General features: G+C 42.7%; 1 protein-coding gene across 4 annotated transcripts in view; it reads right to left on the minus strand.

The window, feature by feature from the left end:
• The window catches only part of fam91a1 (family with sequence similarity 91 member A1), a 77,100-nt gene extending 59,647 nt beyond the window's left edge, over window positions 1-17,453 (minus strand). For 2 of the 4 annotated variants that reach the window (XM_063056072.1, XM_063056063.1), the window contains exon 1: window positions 3,925-4,196. In XM_063056072.1, the coding sequence (XP_062912142.1) occupies window positions 3,925-3,996 (72 nt within the window). In that variant the 5' untranslated portion in view covers window positions 3,997-4,196. Of the gene's footprint in view, window positions 1-3,629; window positions 3,735-3,924; window positions 4,197-17,285 lie in introns of those variants that run through there. The other 2 variants (XM_063056083.1, XM_063056093.1) reach the window with 2 other exon arrangements.
• Between the last annotated feature and the right edge of the window lie 1,523 nt (window positions 17,454-18,976).

Raw genomic sequence — 18,976 nt, forward strand, 5'->3', positions numbered from 1 at the left:
AGTTGAATAATTCAGTAGAACATTAAACTCAGAGAGCAGCAAATAACAAAACAAATTCACCGTGTACCAGGCATTGCTACATCCCAAAAGATTAAAGGGAAAATAAATCATAAATTAACTTAATGACACTGCAGGGACACCAACAAATAAATAAACAAATGGAATAAATTCATAACCAGTATGGCAAATCAATAAATGAAGAAGCATGCAGCAGTGAATTAGTAAATTGATAATGTACTGCAAGTAAAATGAATAAGGTAAGTCAGCAGACACAAGTATAAAATTAACAGGTTAACAAGCAGCAGACGTCATTGTATCAATACAGGATAAGATACCAGTAGTTATTGAGAAATTGGGGACGAGGCTTGGGGTCAGAAATGTTAGAACACAAGTGTTGGAAGTTCTAGTTTACTACTCCAATGACTCAACAGGCACTTCATCAGGCTCTCCACGGTATATATGAAGAAATTGGCAAGTGCCTTCAGTGACATTACAATTCTTCTCAAACTCCCAATGAAATATAGCCGTTGCCATGCCAACGAAGCAAGGAAACACTACATTCAATTAATTTGCACTCACCTCAGAAGGCTGTGGCTTCAACCCTACCACAGGGATTTGAGCACAAAATCTCAGGATATGCTGCTGTCTGAAATGCCATTCTTTCAGACAAAATATTCGACTGAGACCCTAATTAACCCCTCAGCGCACTCCAGGTAAAGGATTCCGCAAGACTACATCACGAATGGTATTGGTAAGCCTGCCTCTAAATGGGCAAAAAGCAAGATTCAGTAAGGAGAACTGCGATTTGCAAAGGCCGCAAGTCAAAGAAGGTGAATGAGGGGGAAAGCTCTGGATGAGAATGGACAGACATGTGTCTACCTGCTGGATAAACAACCTGACCCCCTTCGACGATTTTTGTAAAAATACATGATGAACAGTTGAGTGAAAATACCGTGTTATGCTTCGTGTGGATGGGGCAAATGGTATGGAAGTTTCTGTAGAATTTCATAAGCTTTTAGTTAAGTAGCTCCACAATACCACCTGCAAAGGAGGTCTGAAATAGGGACTACAAGATTATTTCAATACTCAACAAAAAATACTGCTCAAAGGAGCAGCAATCATCTGACAGTTCCCTTGGCCTGCCTCTACCTGATGTCAGTTGTGACGGTGTAATAAAACACTTGTTGTTTGAGAGGCTGGAGATGTATTCTTCCTGTTCAAAAGGCAGGCTGCCATATTCTGCTCTTGCTGCCACTTGGTAAAAATGTAGCTTTAAAACTTGGCAATTTGTAAACTGAGTCCACTTCGTATTTTTGTTGGGCACCCAGACACCTTGGGTCAATGTCTCAACTGCAAGAACTGATGATTAAAGGTTCAACAAGCTCATTTACTGTTCCTACACAAAACAAAATGCTAGTTATGGACACACTTTTATTCAATCAGCTACCTAGTTTTCATTGAATTAGAAGTCTTGAAAGTACAAACACGCAGGCCAATAAATCTTTAAAACTCTTCTTAATGACGATATCAGATAATCCAGCAGGAAACACATGAATATTTTTATTTTAAGAGCAAATTTCTTGGTATAAAAGCAAAAATTGAACTTATTTACATATGCTCAAAACATCAATCGCTTATGAAAACTGTTTAAGCAAAAATACATTGAATAAAGTTGCTAAGGAATTTGTAATCCCACGTACCACTAAAATTGTAAGGTAGAGCCATTGCCCAAGAACTGAGAAAATACAATTTGATTGTCAATCAGGAAATAAAAGAAAACACTTATTAAAACATTATATAAGTCTGCCCCAGAGTCCACAAGTCAAAATCTGTAAGTGAACTTTTGGATTAGCTAATTGAAGCTCATGTTCACAACTACATTTTATATTAAAACCACTTTTGCTGGGAAAATATTCTAAAACTAGGGTTCAGAAATGCATTCCAGTCAATTTTCCTTGCCAAGATATTTCACGATTGTCAAGAGCTTCCTAAGGCACACAATATAGAGCAGATAAAAATCAATAATGGTTTCAGAATGCTCAGTTGTTATAGATGTTGAATTTTCAGCAATCAATGTGCACACAACAAAGCTCTGGTAAACAATAACAAGATAATAGCCAGAAGTTTTTAAAGTGACAAGTAATCAGAGAAACCCTGCTCTTCTTTAAAATAGTTTTGTTGGATTGGCAATAGCCACCCCAGCAGAGCAAACACAAAACTGAAAGGTCCATGAATTCATATTCTTCAAAATAACAACTGTTCTTTCTTCAAAAGAAAACAATTTCAATCATATCTGGATAAGAAGTTTGAACAATACCACAAAATACTGCATATTCCCACTAAACTTTATAATCGAACCCTGGATTATAGGTTGAAAATACAGTAGTACAAAGTACTGCACAATAATTTAGCACATAGGTACCCATATACATACAAAATAGCCACTTAAATATTTATGTTGGCAAAAATACATCACCAACACACACAAATAAAAACATATTCAGAAGTCATGCTGTGCATTATGAAAACAGACTACACTGGAAGTACGTAGTTCCAATGAAAAACTAGTAACCTAAAACATGCACATCATTTCCTGTTTTCCACAACCCAAGTGCAATCAATTTGAGGAACTGAGATGGGGCTGAAGGGAAGAGGCCTGTTTATGTGATGCATCTCGGACTTTCACGACTTCCACATCAGTTTCCCAGGGTAATATGCACTCAGATTTGCTTAATCTTTTATTTTAAATTCACAGTGGGACACAGATCAAACACATGTTACACCCACTAGCTAATAAGTTTAAAAAAATGAGGTATATCACAAAACAAATAGTGCAGCACAGGAACAGGTTCTTTGGCCTGTGATACCTGTACCAAACACAATGCTGAATTAAAGTCGCTCTCTCCTGCCTGCACGTGATCCATATTCATTCATTCCTTGCATGTTAATTTGCCTTGCTAATGCCCCCATTATGCTGCAGCCTCTTCCAGGCAACTACCACTATGTAAACAAACATGCCCTGGCCTACACCCTCTTACTTTACATGCACGTCCTCCAGTACTTGCTATTTCTACACTGGGAAAAAGATTCTGACCATCTATCCTATCAATGCCTCTCATAATTGTATAACTTTCTCCTGGGTCTTCCTTCAGCCTCTGATATTGCAGAGAACACAACCCAAGTTTGACCAACCTCTTGTAGTTCACATCATCTAATCCAGACATCATCGTGGGATATCTCTTCTACACCCTCTCCAAAGCCTCCAAATTCTTCTTGGCCAACTAAATCAATAGCACCACTCAATTAAAAACTCCAGTACTTCTCATCCAGAAAAGCTCTGCTTTACAGCATATCTAAAGTCCTAGTTTATATTTAGTGTTTTTCCAAAAGGTACAACGTAAAAGTACTGCTGCTGCAGGCAATTTTACATAAATAGCATAATGCTGCTTGTGGTGCAAACAAAACAGTGCAAACAGAATTGGCTGGCTATTTCGTCTGAAATCCCGCTGTGCAAACACAAGTCGTTGCTCCGAAGATTTTATTGTAAACAAACGGAATCTTTATGCATGTATGAGAAGATGCCAAATAGGTGGATGGTCCATTTGACATCTTGTATATAAGTTGTCTACCTTTAGATCTTGTTCGCCACAAAAGGACAAACTGGTTATTTAAAATCTTGCCACGAGCAGAAGGGCACACCCTGTGAGCTTCCTGTGCACCGAAACAGCCCGGCTCCTCCAGTGCATTTAAACACACTGGCTTACCCTGAGATCCTCCTATGAACAGTTACCCCAGCCCCTCACAACGCGCAGTTTCTCGTTACCCAACAATGTCAGTAGTGCATGCGCCTCCAGTGGACGGGAGGGCCGAGGAGAGTGCGAGTGGGATGTGCCTGGCGCCATGAAGATGTAGGGGCAGCCTCACCTGCCTCACGTTACCCGGCAGTTTGGCCCAGGGGTAGTTCTGGCGAATGTGAAACTCCACGTCGATGTTCATGGCGAGCGGCCTGTCAGACTGTCACCACCGCTGGCGTCTCCTCTTCAGTCCATGGCCGGAGCTCAGCTGTAATCCAAACGGCCGTCGGAGCTCGCACTGTTTCGCACCCTCACCGGCCGACAAACACCAACGTCTCCCTCCCTGCACCTTTCGCTCACTGGTACCCCGGCGCCATAGCGGCCCACCCGGCGTGCGCATGCGCCAACCCAGACCTGGAGCGCAGACGCACTCAGATCTGGACATACTTGTAGTTTCATGGTTGTTGGCAGACCCACATAAGGTGCATTACCGCCACCTACTGAATTGGAGTGTGGAGCAAAGAGTCACCCACAAAATACACCCCTCCAAAAGGAAAACTCAAATGACATCAAAAAAGTCTAATGCTTTACAGAAATATACACTACTATACATTACAATGGCAGTGATATCCTACAACCTTTCCATGTTGAACTGTGTCTGTTCCAAAGATCTCAATTTAGCAATTGAATGTTTCCTTTGCACCTCATACGAACTGCATATCTTGACAAGGGCCCTCACTACAAATGCCTGCATCATGCATACTAATTCTGACAAGGTATTATTCAACCTAATATGCAAGTGTGTAAGTATAACTTCTTCCCTCCTTTTATACACATTTTCCAGTTGCGTTCCCACCAGTTTGCTCCCTTGTTTCCTTCAACCCCAACGTGGGCAAGAACCTGTGGTGGGATTCTACCATTAAACATACCTTTACCTACTCGCCCCATCTCCACTTTCCACAGGGACCGCTACCTCCATGATTCCCTTGTCCACTTGTCCCTCCCTACCAATCTCCCTCCTGGCACTTACCCCTGCAAAAGCCCTATACCTACCCATTCATCTCCTCCTTCACCTCCATTCAAGTGCCCAAACAGTCCTTCCAGGTGAGGCAACACTTCAGCTGCAAATCTGCTGGGATTGCCTATTGTGTCCAGTGCTCCCAATGCAGCCTCCTCTACATCGATGAGACCTGTCATAAATCGGGGGACCGCCTTGTCAAGCACCTCCACACCATCCACCAAAAGCGGAGCTTCCTGTTGGCCAAACACTTTAATTCCAATTCCTAGAATTCATTCTCTTTGGACTTATGGTGCCAGAAACTTTTAAACGGTACTCTCATGCAGTGCTAGACAATGTTATGGAGAATCAGAAAGTCAGGGAGACAGAGTGTGGCTTCAGAAATGCTCCGCTGTCTCCCTACACTGGTCATATTCAACCAAGGCCAGAGCAGATTGCTGAGGAGATCCTCAGCACAAGTGGCCAATGGTCAATGATCAGGAGCAGGGACTGCAGCGAAGTCTGTAACTAAACAGCAAACTCTTCAAATATCGAGCTTCCAATGTGGAACATGGACTCATTCAGATCACAAGCATTACAGGTGGTTTGGGAGCCTCAAGCTATACAACCACCACTACAGAACTAGAAAAGTACAGAAGAGAATTACCAGAATGAGGGACTATTGTTTTCAGTGAATCAAACAACTCATTCAGTTCACACTGTCTGTGTTAGCTCTTTGAAAGATCTATCTGATTAGACTTTGTACGCCCTTTGTTTCAACTACAGGCATCCAAGTTTTGATCTTTCAAGTACTTATCCAATTTTCCTTTCAATAAATGTCACTCTACCTATGTTTTAGGGGCTTCTCAGCATAATCAGAATCAGAATCAGGCTTATGTTGTGAAGTGTATTGGCAGTAGTACATTGCACTACATAATATATGTTACAAAAGTGTGTGTATATACTATATGTTTATCTATATATACCGTATATAAACAATTGAACAAGTTGTGCAAAATGGAGAAATGTAGTGAGGTAAAAAAAATCAAACGAAAGATAGGGTGTTAATAATGGGTCGTGAGCACCTGCTCAACACTGCCTTGATTTTGGGACTGACACTGGGTTGACACGCAGGGGATTTCAAGTGGGCAACCTCCTTCCTCTATATTTTATCAATTAGCCCACTACATCTCCAGAGGGCTGGACAATGACTTCTGGCGTCCCAGAGTCACCCTGCGTTGTGTCCTCCCACACTCTTGATGCTATCTTGGAGCCCAGGAGGGGCCTTTTCACTTGATCCAAGGCCATTGGCTACTTCTTTCTGCTGCCTCTGATGTGGCTCTGAAGGTTTGCCATAGAGTCTGACCATGGATCCACAGCCCCTTCAGCAATTTGTTGCTGGATGTGGCTATAAATCCCCTACAGCCCACTTCCACAGGGCAAACTTTAGTTTTCCAGCCCCGTCGCTGAGCTTCAGCTGATAGGTATGCATAACAGAGCCTCTTGTGTTCATAGGCTTCAGCCTCTGAATTCCCCCATGGGACTGCGAGTTCCACAATGCAGACGATCTGGAATGAATTGGACCAGAGAACCAAGACTGGCCTGAGGTTGGTGGTAGCAGTTTCTAGTGGAAGGGTGAGTTGTATCCAAGGACTCATTCCCTATTCAGAAATCTGATGATTGAGGGAAAGTAGGGGTTCCTGAAATGTTCAGTATGTATGCCAGGCTCCTGTACCTCCTCCTTGATGGTAGCAATAAGAAGAGGCCATGTTCTGGGTGACGAGGGTCCTTAGTGATAGATGCCACGTTTTTGAGGCATTGCCTTTTGAAGGGATCCTTGATACTGAAGAGACCTGTGCTCATGATGAAGCTGACTAAGTTTACAACTCTCTGCAGCTTATTTCAATCCTGTGCAGTAGCCCCCTCCCCACACCAGACAGTAATTCAGCCTGTTCGAATGCTACTCATGGTACAACTATAGACATTTGAGGATCATTGGCAACATATCAAAACTCTTCAAACTCCAAATGAAATATAGTCACTGTTGTGCCTCCTTCATAACTGCATTGATATGTTGAGCCCAGGATAGATCCTCAGAGATGTTGATACCCAGGAACTTGAAACTGCTCACTCTTTCCAATTCTGATCCCTCTATGAGGACTGGTGTGTGTTACCTCGTCTTATCCTTCCTGAAGTCCACAGTCAGCTCTTTGGTCTTACTGATGTAGAGTGCAAGTTTATTGCTGCAATACCACTCAACTGGCTGATATCTCTCACTCTTGTATGCCCTCTCATCACCATCTGAAATTCTGCCAACAATAGGTGTTGAGCTCATCCGGGAGAGAAGCATCGCAGCCATTCACGATGTTAAGTTTCATTTTGTAGGAAGTAAGGACCTGCAAACTCTGCCAAAGCGGACGTGCATCCATCTCTAACCTCAATTGGAATTGCCTTTCACTCTTAAATAGCCTTATGCAGCTCTTACCAGACTTCTTGTGTAGTTCTGGATCACTGGTCATGAATGCTATCTCTCAGCAGACTTCAAATCTCCTGATTCATCCATGGCTTTTGGTTTGGGTATGTCCGGTATGTTCTCCAAGGCACACACTCATCCGCATAGGTCTTGGAGAAGTCGGTGACAATGGTGGCATATTCATTCAGATTCTAGGATGAATTCCTGAATATCGCTCAGTGTACTGACTCAAAGCAGTCCTGTAAGTGCTCCTCAGCCCCCTTGACCATACCTTCTCGGTCCTCACCACTGGTCTTTAGCTTCTGCCTATGCGCTGGTGTAGAAGTACAGCCAGGTGATTGGACTTTCCAAAGTATGGGCAAGGGATGGCATGGTAAGCTTTCCTGATGGTGGTCAGGTGTGCTGGCTCCTCTGGTTTCTCATGTAATATGTTGGTGGTGGTGTTCAGAGACTTCTTCCAGCTGACCTGGTTGAAATTCCAGCATCAAGCTCACTGCACCAAAAAAATTCTCTTGATCTCTCTTCTGACCATCTTCCAGTGTCTGTCCTGTTACCACTGATCTTCCATCCCAAACTGTGGATTTCAGGCAGGGGAAGTTGGGAGAACACACACACACCATTGAGGGATCACTGGTGGAAAGGGTGAGTGGCTTCAAGCTTCTGGGAGTCAACGTTTTAGAGGATCTATCCAGGGCCCAAAATAAAATGCAGTCACAAAGAGATTCGGTATGTTACCAGAAACATTTGCAAATTTCAATAGATATACAGTGGAGAGCAAACCTAGCTCTTCGCATCACTACCTGATGTGGAGGCTCCAATGCACAGCATTGCAAGTGGCTACAGAGGGTTGAAGACTCAACTGGCTCCATCACGGGCACATTTCTCCCCACCATTGAGGAGCAAACATAAGGGTGATAAAAAGTTAATTGAAGTTAGTGAATTATACAGAATTCAAAAAGAACAATTTTCCAGTCCACGTGTTTTCATTTATACTCCGTGTGAGCTTCTTGTCACCCTCCCTTCATCCAGCACTACCCACGTATTAGAAAAGGCTTTGTGAAAAGTTCTGTGATTTTATTTTGCAGGTGCATGTCATGGAAATCATTAGTTGGTGCAACTGTGAACTGGTACTGAGTGTTTAGGACTGATAGGGGGAATTGACATTATGAAATAGATAACAAAGCTGGCACATGTAAGGCAAACAGTCCTGGTCCTTGTGTGTATTGCTAGAAATCAATAAATTCTTTCACTTCATTACATATTTACTAATGCTCACACGATCGAAATATAGAACAAAGAACATAGAATGGAACAACAAAGGAACAGGCCTTTCAGCCCGCAGTGATGTTCTACAACAATTAAATTAATAATCAAACGGCCAACTAAACTAATCTCTTGTGCCTGCACAATGTCCGTATTCTCCCATTTTCCTCACATTTATGTGCCTAACTAAACGTCTCTTAAAGATCTCTGATGTTTCTGTACTACCACCACCCCAGGCACCCACTACTCTGTGTGTAAAAAACTTACTCCTCACATCTCCTTTGAAATGACCCCCTCTCACCTTAATACATGCCCTCCGGTATGAGACATTTCAACTCTGGAAAAAAGATATTGTTTGTCTACCCTATCTTTGCCTCTCGTCTTATAAACCTCCAGATCTCCCCTCAGCCTCCGCCACTCCAGAGAAAGCAACACAAATGTGTCCAACCTCTTGTTACAGCATATGCCTGCTAGTCCAGGCAATATCCTGGTAAACCTCTTCAGCACCCTCTCCAAAGCCTCAATATCCTTCCTTTACTGGGGTGACAAAAACTGTATGCAATACTCTGGAGGTGGTGCAACTAGAGTTTTATAAACCTGCAACATAACTTCCTGGTTTTTGAACTCAGTGTCTTGACCAGTAGAGACAAACATGCCATATGTCTTCTTAACCACCTGATCAACCTATGTAGCAAGTTGCTATGAACTTAGATCCCAAGATCACTCTGCTCATCAGTATTGTAAAGGATCTTGCCCATAACAGTGTATTGTCCCTCTACATTTGACCTACCAAGAGAAACACTTCATATTTGGCTAGATAAAACTCCATCTGCCATTTTCCCTGCCCATATCTGCAACTGATCGACATCTTGTTGTATTCTTTGCCAGCCTTCTACACTATCCACAGCACAACCAATCTTTGTATCATCTGCAAACTTACTAACCTACCCATCTGCATTTCAATCCAGGTCATTTATATATATCACCAACAGCAGAGGTTGCAGTACAGATCCCTGCAGAACACCACTAATCATAGACCTTCAGCCAGAATAAGTCCCTTCAAGGATGTAATCCCGGCTACCTTAGACCAGCACCAATTTGCCTACAAGGCAAATGTATCAACTGAAGATGCCGTTTCATCACCCTTCATACTGTCTTGGAACACCTGGAGCACGAAGACACCATCGTCAGGTTGTTTTTCATTAATTACAGCTCAGCCTTTAATACCGTACTGCCCAACAAGCTGACTGTCAAGCTCCACAATCAAGGTCTTGGCACATCAACCTGTAATTGGATCTTGGACTTCCTCACTAACAATCATACCCAGACAGTGAAACGAGGCAAGTGCACATCAACCAGCTCCCCCGGCCCCCCAACCCTGAACACCGGTGCCCCACAGGGGTGTGTTCTGAGCCCACTTCTCCACCCTCTCGTCACCTATGACTGCACTCTTGCTCATGCTACAAACTCAATCATCAAATTTGCCGATGACACAACTGTGATTAGCCTAATCTCAGACAATAACGAATCTGCCTATAGGCAGGAGGTGTTGAAACTGTCCAGTTGGTGCAGGAACTACAACCTATCATTCACAATCAAGATGACAAAAGAAATGATCATTGATTTCAGGAGGGCAAGGTCCTGAACAAGCTCCACTGTTCATTAATGGAGATGTTGTGGAAAGGCTCTCCAGTTTCAAGTTTTTGGGGATGAACATCACTGAGGAGCTCTCCTGGTCTGTCAATACAACCTCGATGGTAGGGAAGGTACAACAATGACTATACTATCCAAGGGGCTTAAGGAAAGCTAATCTGCCCCAAAAACTGCTGGCCAACTTTTGTTGATGTGTGGTAGTGAGCATACAGACATACCGAATGACAGTGTGGTACTCTAGCTGCAGCAAGACAGATCACAAAACACTCCAATGGGTGATTAGGATGGCTCAGCACATCGATGGGGCTCAACTACCAGATTTGGAAACAATCTACAACTCTCAATGCCTACAGCATCATTAAGACCCATCCCGTCCCATCCCAGACACTGCTCAATCTTCTGCTATCTGGTAGGAGATATAGAAACATCTTAAGAATGAAAAACAGCTTCTTCCTGAGAGCCGCTGTGTAGCTGGATATGCTACACCCCGACTTAACAATGGCCTTTGAGTGCTATGGATGATCATAGTCACTTGTTGCATGTAAATATGGGATGTTTTAAAAATTTTCCGTACCACGTTCATTGTAGATATATGTAAAGCGCGGACAGGAGTAGCACCGCAATCTCATTGTCTTGAGCAATGACAATACATTTCCATTCTATTCTACCCTCTGTCTTCTATGGCTTCTACAGATATATTAAGATCAAAAAGATAGCAAGAATCTCAAGATAGCAAAGGTTCATTTATTATCAAAGCACGTATCTGTATATAACTCTGAAATCTGTCTTCTCCAGATAACCACAAAACAAAGAAAGAACATGAAAGTCATTCAGCGAGAAACATCAAACCCAACCCCTCCCTCCCCTGCACAAAATGGAACAGGGACATCGACCCCCCCCCCCAAAACAATCCCTCCCCTGCACAAAAAAGCTAAGAGCACAACAGAACATCAACTCCCAAGCACCCTCCCCTCGCTTAACAAAATTGAAAAGGAATGGGCAGCAAAAAACACAAAATATAAAAACCATAAGTCTGAAAAAGTCTACGGTCCATAATTGCAGAACCATGATACCATCCTCCAAAATAAAACCATTCGAGAATCTAGTAATTCTTGAAAAATCATTACTAATACCTCTACATCTCTTCAGCCTCCTCTTTCCGAACTCTGGGGTGTACACCATCTGGTCCAGGTGACTTATCTACTTTCAGACCTTTCAGTTTTCCAAGAACCTTCTCTCTAGTTATGGTAACTTCACACACTGCATGACCCCTGACACCTGGAACTTCCACCATACTGCTAGCGTCTTCCAAAGTAAAGGCTGAGGCAAACTACTTACTCAGTTCATCTGCCATTTCGTTGTCACCCATTACTAACTCTCCAACATCATTTTCCAACGGTCTGATATCCACTCTTGCCTCTCTTTCACACTTTATATATCTGAAGAAATACCACTGAGATCGTTCGAAGGAAAGGGACACCATACACGGCAGGGAGGCCTACTCACCTGCCACAGTGAGCTAAACAGCGATAGACTGCTCACAGATTCCTTCTCTGGCAGCAATCAAAAGGAAGACAGTGAACCCTCACTCGCCTTCCGCATTCACCTCAATGTCTCAATCTTCCTCGATACTTTAATCAGCAATTAGTCGACGCTTTAACCAGTGAAATGGAGCTGAACATTGGATTGTGCCCTGTCTCAAAGTTTCTTCGCACTGAGGCTGTCCAAGTACACGATCGCTTCCTGGAATCTTCTCAGAGACAGCAAAGTGCTGGATCACTCTCTAACGAACTCTAATCTGTAAATCACAGGCTCTAACATTCTCAGAAATACATCTAAGGTGAAAAACAGACATAAAATAGACATTTTCGTGAGCTATCTGGAAAATGTTGGCCGAGGGAGCATTGTACGGCTGATGCCATTTTGATCTGGTTCCCTGGAAAATCAGAGTGGTAATCAATGTGTGGAACTGAAGAAGACAGGGGAGATCTTAAATAGGTTTTTTGGATCTGTATTAGTTCGGGAGACAGGCACAGAGTCTATAGAAGTGAGGCAAAGCAACATTGCCTTCAGGGACCTTAGACAGATTACAGAGGAGGAGGTTTTTGCTGTCTTGAGGCTAATTAGGGAGGAAAATGCCCCAAGCTTTACAAGGTCTTTCCTTGGACTCTGTAAGAGGGTAGTACAGAAATTGTAGGGGCCATAGCAGAGATATTTAAAACATCCTTGGCCATGAATGAGGTGCTGGAGGGTTGGAAGATAGCTAATATTGTTCCTTTGTTTAATAAAGGCTCTAAGAATAAGCCAGGAAATTATAGGTCTGTGAGTCTGACATCAGTCGTGGGAAAGTGAATGAAAGGTATTCTAACGGATCAGATATATATGTGTTTAGATAGACAGAGACTGATTAGGTATGGTCAACATGACTTTGTATGTGGTAGGTCGTGTCGAACCAATCTTATACAGTTTTCAAGTAAGTTACGAGGAAAGTTGATGATGGCAAGGCAGTGGATGTTGTCTACATAGACTTTAGCAAGGCCTTTGACAAAGTCCTGCTTGGGTGGTTGGTCAAGAAAATTCAGTCACTTGGCATTCAAGTTGAATTAGTAAATTGGATTAGACATTGGCTTCATGGGAGAAGTCAGAGGGTGGTTGTAGATATTTGCTCCTCGGACTGAAGGCCTGTGATTAGTGGTGTGATACAGGGATCAATGCAGGGTCCATTGTTATTTGTCATCTATATCAACAATTTGAATGATAATGTGGTAAATTTGCAGATAACACGAAGATTGGGGATATAGTGGACAGTGAGGACGACTATCAAAGCTTGTGGCAGGATCTGGACCAGCTGGAACAATGGGTTGCAAAACGGCAGATAGAATTTAACGCTGACAAGTGTGAAGTGTTGTACTTTCCATAATTCCTTCAACGTGGCATCACAGGTAGATAGTCATAAAGAAAGCTTTTGGCACATTGGCTTTCATAAATCAATGTTTTGAATACAGGAGTTGGGATTAGGGTTGCCAACTTTCTCACTCCCAAATAAGGGACAAAAGTAGCATTCAAATACAGGACACTTGTGTTTACCCCGAGAAAGATTACCATGAACATGAAGCCTTGCGCAGGCACCTGTGTGCACATACATGACGTGCGCATGCGTGTATGTGCCGATTTTTTTTCTACAAATCGGTTTTGGCGATTCTGTTCAATGAAACTACACTGTACATACATTATTTCTACTTTATATTGGCTGTGTATTTATCATCTCATCCCTGCTTTTACTATATGTTAGTGTTATTTTAGGTTTTATGTGTTATTTGGTATGATTTGGTAGGTTATTTTTTGGGTCTGGGAACACTCAAAAATTTTCCCATATAAATTAATGGTAATTGCTTCTTCACTTTACACCATTTCGGCACAAAAGGTTTCATAGGAACGCTCCACCTTAGCGGGGGAAATACGGGACAAGGGCGGTCCTGTATGGGACAAACCAATTTAGCCCAATATACAGGATATCCCAGCTAATACGGGACAGTCGGCAACCCTAGTTGGGATGTTCTGTTGAAATTGCATAAGACGCTGGTGAGGCCTAATTTGGAATATTGTGTCCGGTTTTGATCACCTACCTACTGGAAAGATGTACAGCAAAATGAGATTGAAAACGTGCAGGTAAGATTTACAAAGATGTTTCTGGGACTGGAGGACCTGAGATACTGGGAAAGGTCGAAAAGGTTTGGACTTTATTCCCTGGAACATAGAAGATTGAGGGCAGATTTGATAGAGGTACACAAAGTTATGAGGGGTATAGAGAGGGTCAATGCAAGCAGGCTTTCCCACTGAGGTTCGGTGAGACTACAACTAGAGGTCATTGAGGTTATTGGTTAAGGGTGAAATGTGAAACGTTTAAGGGGTACATCTTCACTCAGGGGTGGTGAGAATATGGAATGAGCTTCCAGCTCAATTGGTGGTTGTGGGTTTGATTTCAACATTTAAGAGTAATTTGGATAGGTACTTGGAAGGGAGGGGTATGGAGGGCTATGGTCCGGGTGCAGGTTGATGGGACTAAGCAGACTAATGGTTTGGCATGGACTAGATGGACCAAAGGGCCTGTGTCTCTTCTGTAGTGTAAATGACTCTATAACAATAGTACTTCCTAAATCAAAAACTTCCAGATATGCTGAAAATTGCGATCTTCTGCTTGGGCCTTGAGCTCCCAGTGGAGCACAGGCTATCCATGACCTCCCATCTCCATCCTCCTTGCCAGTTTCTCAAGCAAGGACTAGGAGTGTCCCCATCATCTAATTTCAGCCTCAACGTCTCTCCTCCATGTGCCCTTTGGACATCCCTTCTTTCTCTTTCCTTGGGGATTGCATTTTAATGCTGACCTGGTGATGTTGTTGGTTGATGTTCTCAAGGTGTGGCCAATCCACCTCCATTTCTGTTTGCATATTTGTATCTCTATGGATTCCTGGTTGGTGTTTTCCCACAGTGTCTGATTGGTTTATTGATCCTGGCTTTGACACCTTCTGCTTGGGATGCAAGAGTGTTGATGTACTCTCTCCTGTTCCTCTTGGTCTTTCTCTTCGCTTCCTTGTGCACTCTGTCAAATTCTCTCTGTGTCCCTGCTTTCTCGATCTTATTTCTGTTTCTATTGCATTTTTCTTTTAGTCTTCTCCTCTTGTTGATTGTTTCCATTATTCCTGGTGTAATCCACTCTTTATACTCAAATGTCCTTTTGTCCAGCACTTCCTCACAAGTTTTGTTTATTCCCTCTTTGACAGCAGTCCATTTGTCTTCGATATCAAGGTCCTCAAGTGCCTGGAACCTGAGCAAGATCTCTGAGCTGTTTCTTTGTCTGTCAGGTAGCTCATACTTACTTCAGTTGCTGATTGGGTGGTGTACAGCTTCTTTTTAGCTTCATCTGTACTTTGGTGATCAGTAGATGGTGGTCTGACCCTGCATCTGCACCAGGTTTCACTCTTACATCATGCAGTAATCTTTCAGATGCATACATCATTGTTCTGGTTCTCTGTTACCTTGTCTGTTAACATCCACGTTGCCTTGTGTATTTGCCTGTGTGGGAATAAGCTTGCTCTAATGAATAGCTTGAAGTTTACACAGGTTTCAGCAAATTGTTTCCCATTTTCATTCATTTCTCCGAGACCACAATTCGCCATTGCCTGTTTGTATCCTGCATTATCCCTGCCTATTTTGGCATTAAAATCTCCCATGACAATGGTCAGGTCTTTTCCCTTTCTTCAGCTGATGACTCCACTCAGAGTGTTGTAGAACTCATCTCTGTCTTCTTCATTAGCATTGTTTGTTGATGCATAACATTGAAATACTTGAGCTATTGTCTTCTTATGCTTGTTTTTAAAGATGATTCTGGAGCTGATGGCTTCCCATGTGATCATGGCTCTACGTGCTTCTGGTGTCATCATGAAGACTACACCCTCTGTATGTGGTGCATCATTGCTCTGATGGCTTGAGTAGATGATACTTATCCAGTCTGTCAGTCGAGTCTCTCCAGATGATGTTCATCTTGTCTCACTCAGTCCAAGAATGGACAGTTTGTAACTTTTCATCTTGTTTGCTACAATGGTGGATTTTCCTGCCTGGTACAAGGTTCTCACATTCCAGATATCCAAGCTAGATATGGGCTTTGGTGATCAAAGAGTTGTCAACCATGCAGGATCCTGATGACTTTACCTGCACTGCATCATGTGCTCACTCAAAGATGAGCCTCTTCTCACAAAGTCAATGGTATGGTTGGAGTTCGTCCATCTTTCTGTGATTCACTGTATCCACTGTACATGGGATTGGCCTATACAGCTTCACCAGAGCCCTGTTGGCCAGCCTTATGCGTTTCCACCTCTCACGTTGGAGATGTAGGGTTGGACTTTGAGAGGTGAAGATTGCTCTTTATTTCTTTATTTTCTGATAAAAGGAAGACAGATATTAAACGCAAGAGATTCTGCAGATGTTGGAAATTGCAAGCAACGCACACAAAATGCTGGAGGAACTCAGCAGGTTAGGCAGCATATGGCTGGAAATGAATAAGCAGTTAATAATTTGAGCCAAGACCCTTCATCAGGACCTGATCAGGACAGGACAACTCTCACAAATAGCAAAGGGTTAATAACCAAAAATAAAAAATAGCTTAAGTGACATGGGGTGAGGGATAAATGTTGGCCAGGGCACAACGGATAACTCACTGCTGTTTTTTGGCAAAGTGTTGAATACCACCAGAGAGAGTGCATGGGAATGTGGTTTATAGTCTGATCCAAAAGACACTGCATCACTCCCTCTATATCAGTCTGCACCATGTGAACCTTCTCATATTCAGTTGCTTTGACTGCTCAGAGCTTATTCTGGACTTTTGGTGTTTTATGGTGAAGTTTTCTTTGATATTAATATTTTCATTCCATCTTACCTTTGAGAAATACTTTGCACAGCCTTTTTTCCTTGCAGTGTTGCTTTAGGGTACTGCTGCAAATTAGTAATTTACGATCTTTAGCTGATCTTTAACTATTTTGAAACTTGATAAACTTTGTTCTTTTTCAACACCATTCCCACAGAATACAAAGTGCATTTCAGAAAGCTCATGTTTTGCAAGAAAATGTTTTAATTATTTACCAGGAAATCTCTGCCAGCATGAATCACAAATGGGGAATGAGCTTGCCTGACTCAGCTGAGGGATTCACTTATTAGGAAAGATTGAACTGGCCAGGGCACTTTCTCTAGGCTGGTAAACTGATGTGGTAGAGGTCTTTAAAATTATTGTAGGGGTTGATATTGTGAACATAGACAGAAGGTTTCATCTCCTTGCAACAAAGTAGGCTACTCTACCCATTGGATTCCAACAGACCGTAGCCCCCCATGGCCAGCCTCAGGGTCGCCCGGCTCGCTGTCGTCTAGGGAAACAGCCCTCGGCCCCGCCAAACTGGGGAATCAGTTTGTGTGGATGCTGTGTGATGTACCCCACCCCACCCAAATAACAGACAATACACCAGATACGATTAAGTGATTTACAGTTTATAAATATTACTGGAACTATATAATTAATAGAGAATGAAATATAAAAGGAAAATAAAAGGCACCACACTTATCAAAGTTCAGTCTCTTCGTGCACAAACAGTTGGAGCTCAGGACCCCTCTGCTTCACCCTGCAACCCCTCGGATCACCTCGACCGGCCACCTGGGACCAACAACGGTGGATGACCAGACGCTCCACACAAGTCCGTCTCTGTCTCCTCTCCTCACCAAACGCCTCACTCAGGGTCCAACCCTGTTAGCAGACTCACAGCACTTGGTCCATCCTCTGTCTCTCTCTCCCGCCTTCTGCCCCAAAACCCCGCGCATACAATATCTTACAGGCAAACCAAAAACATAACAACTATTCCCATTGGTTCATTCGTCCTCTTATCAATAGATAATCCAAAACAAACTACTAGCGGGAGGACTTTCTCAGCAGTTAACATAACAAAGAAGCCCTATCAATTATAACATAACAAAGAAGCCATTTTAATTAGACTACGCAGTGACATAAAAAAAAGAAACCCCTTACAATCTCATCAATTCCTCTTCCACTTTCCATATTCCCCCCACCCCTGCATCTCACGTGCCCCATGAACACCCTTTTGATATTTTTTGACACTTAGCTACATTAAGGGTAATTTTCATTGGAAATTGAACTAATCAGCACATTTTTGGGATGTAGGTGTAGAGCAGCAAAAGTGAGGTTAAGTATCCCTTCAGGCAGCGGTGGAGCATTCTGCAGGCTAAGGAGAGATACTGGAAACCACAAAACAAAAAAGCACAGGGAATGGAGGTCATGTAATTGAAGCCTTGTCAGCACCCGTGTGATTATTTGGCTGAGACAGCTTTGAATTCCACTGTAAACAATCCCGCCACAAACCACCCAGAGAACAGAGTAAGCAAATGGGGATGCTTTGGGAACTGACATCTTGTGAAAGTGGCAGTCTGATCAAAGTGCAGATGGTCTGATAATTAAAGAACCAATAGAATCTAGAAGAAAGCCAAACAGTCACAGGGAAACATGAGGACTCCACTGTGGGGCTGTGACGTAGCATAGTTCAAAGTTCACCAGCAGTTCTTAAAGACATAAAATATGAGGTAGTCACTAATATATCCAAAAGGGAACTTGGTGGAAACTTCTTTAGCTAAAGAGTGGTGAATGTGGAACTCCGTGAGTGGTTGAGTTGAACAGTAGATGTGGATCTAAAGAGAATTAGATAAACGTATGAGGGAAAGGGCAAGATGAAGAAGGATGGGAGAAAACTTATAAGGAGCAGAGTAGTTAGGTTGATAGGTTGTTTCTGTGTTGCTCATTCTATGTAATTCTACATGAGAGAATGCTTGGGTCATTCCACTGACAATGCTCCATCCACTTCTATGCTTATTTTAATAAGTTAATGTTCTGTTTTTTTTTACCATGTACCTGATTACTTGCCTTATGTTTAGATTCCAAAATGCTCAATTTAATGCCAAAATTTAAAATGTGCTCTGCACCCTTTTTTTGGCATTAAAATAGCAATGCGGGTCACTCTGGCACTATCTCTGCCTTCCTTCTGCAGGTGCTCAGTACTTAGAACCTGCCCATCAGCCTGAAGGCACAAAAGTCTGAGAGCGTGAACCACCAATTCAAGGACAGTTTCTATCCCATTGCTCTCAGGCTTTGAACAGACCTCTCATATGCTAAGGAATGAACGTTTAAACTGTTGATCTCAGTCTATCTTGACATGGCCCTTGCACTTTATTTGTTTACCTGCACTG

This window comes from Mobula hypostoma, chromosome 1, assembly GCF_963921235.1.
Source record: "Mobula hypostoma chromosome 1, sMobHyp1.1, whole genome shotgun sequence".
NCBI lineage: Eukaryota > Metazoa > Chordata > Chondrichthyes > Myliobatiformes > Myliobatidae > Mobula > Mobula hypostoma.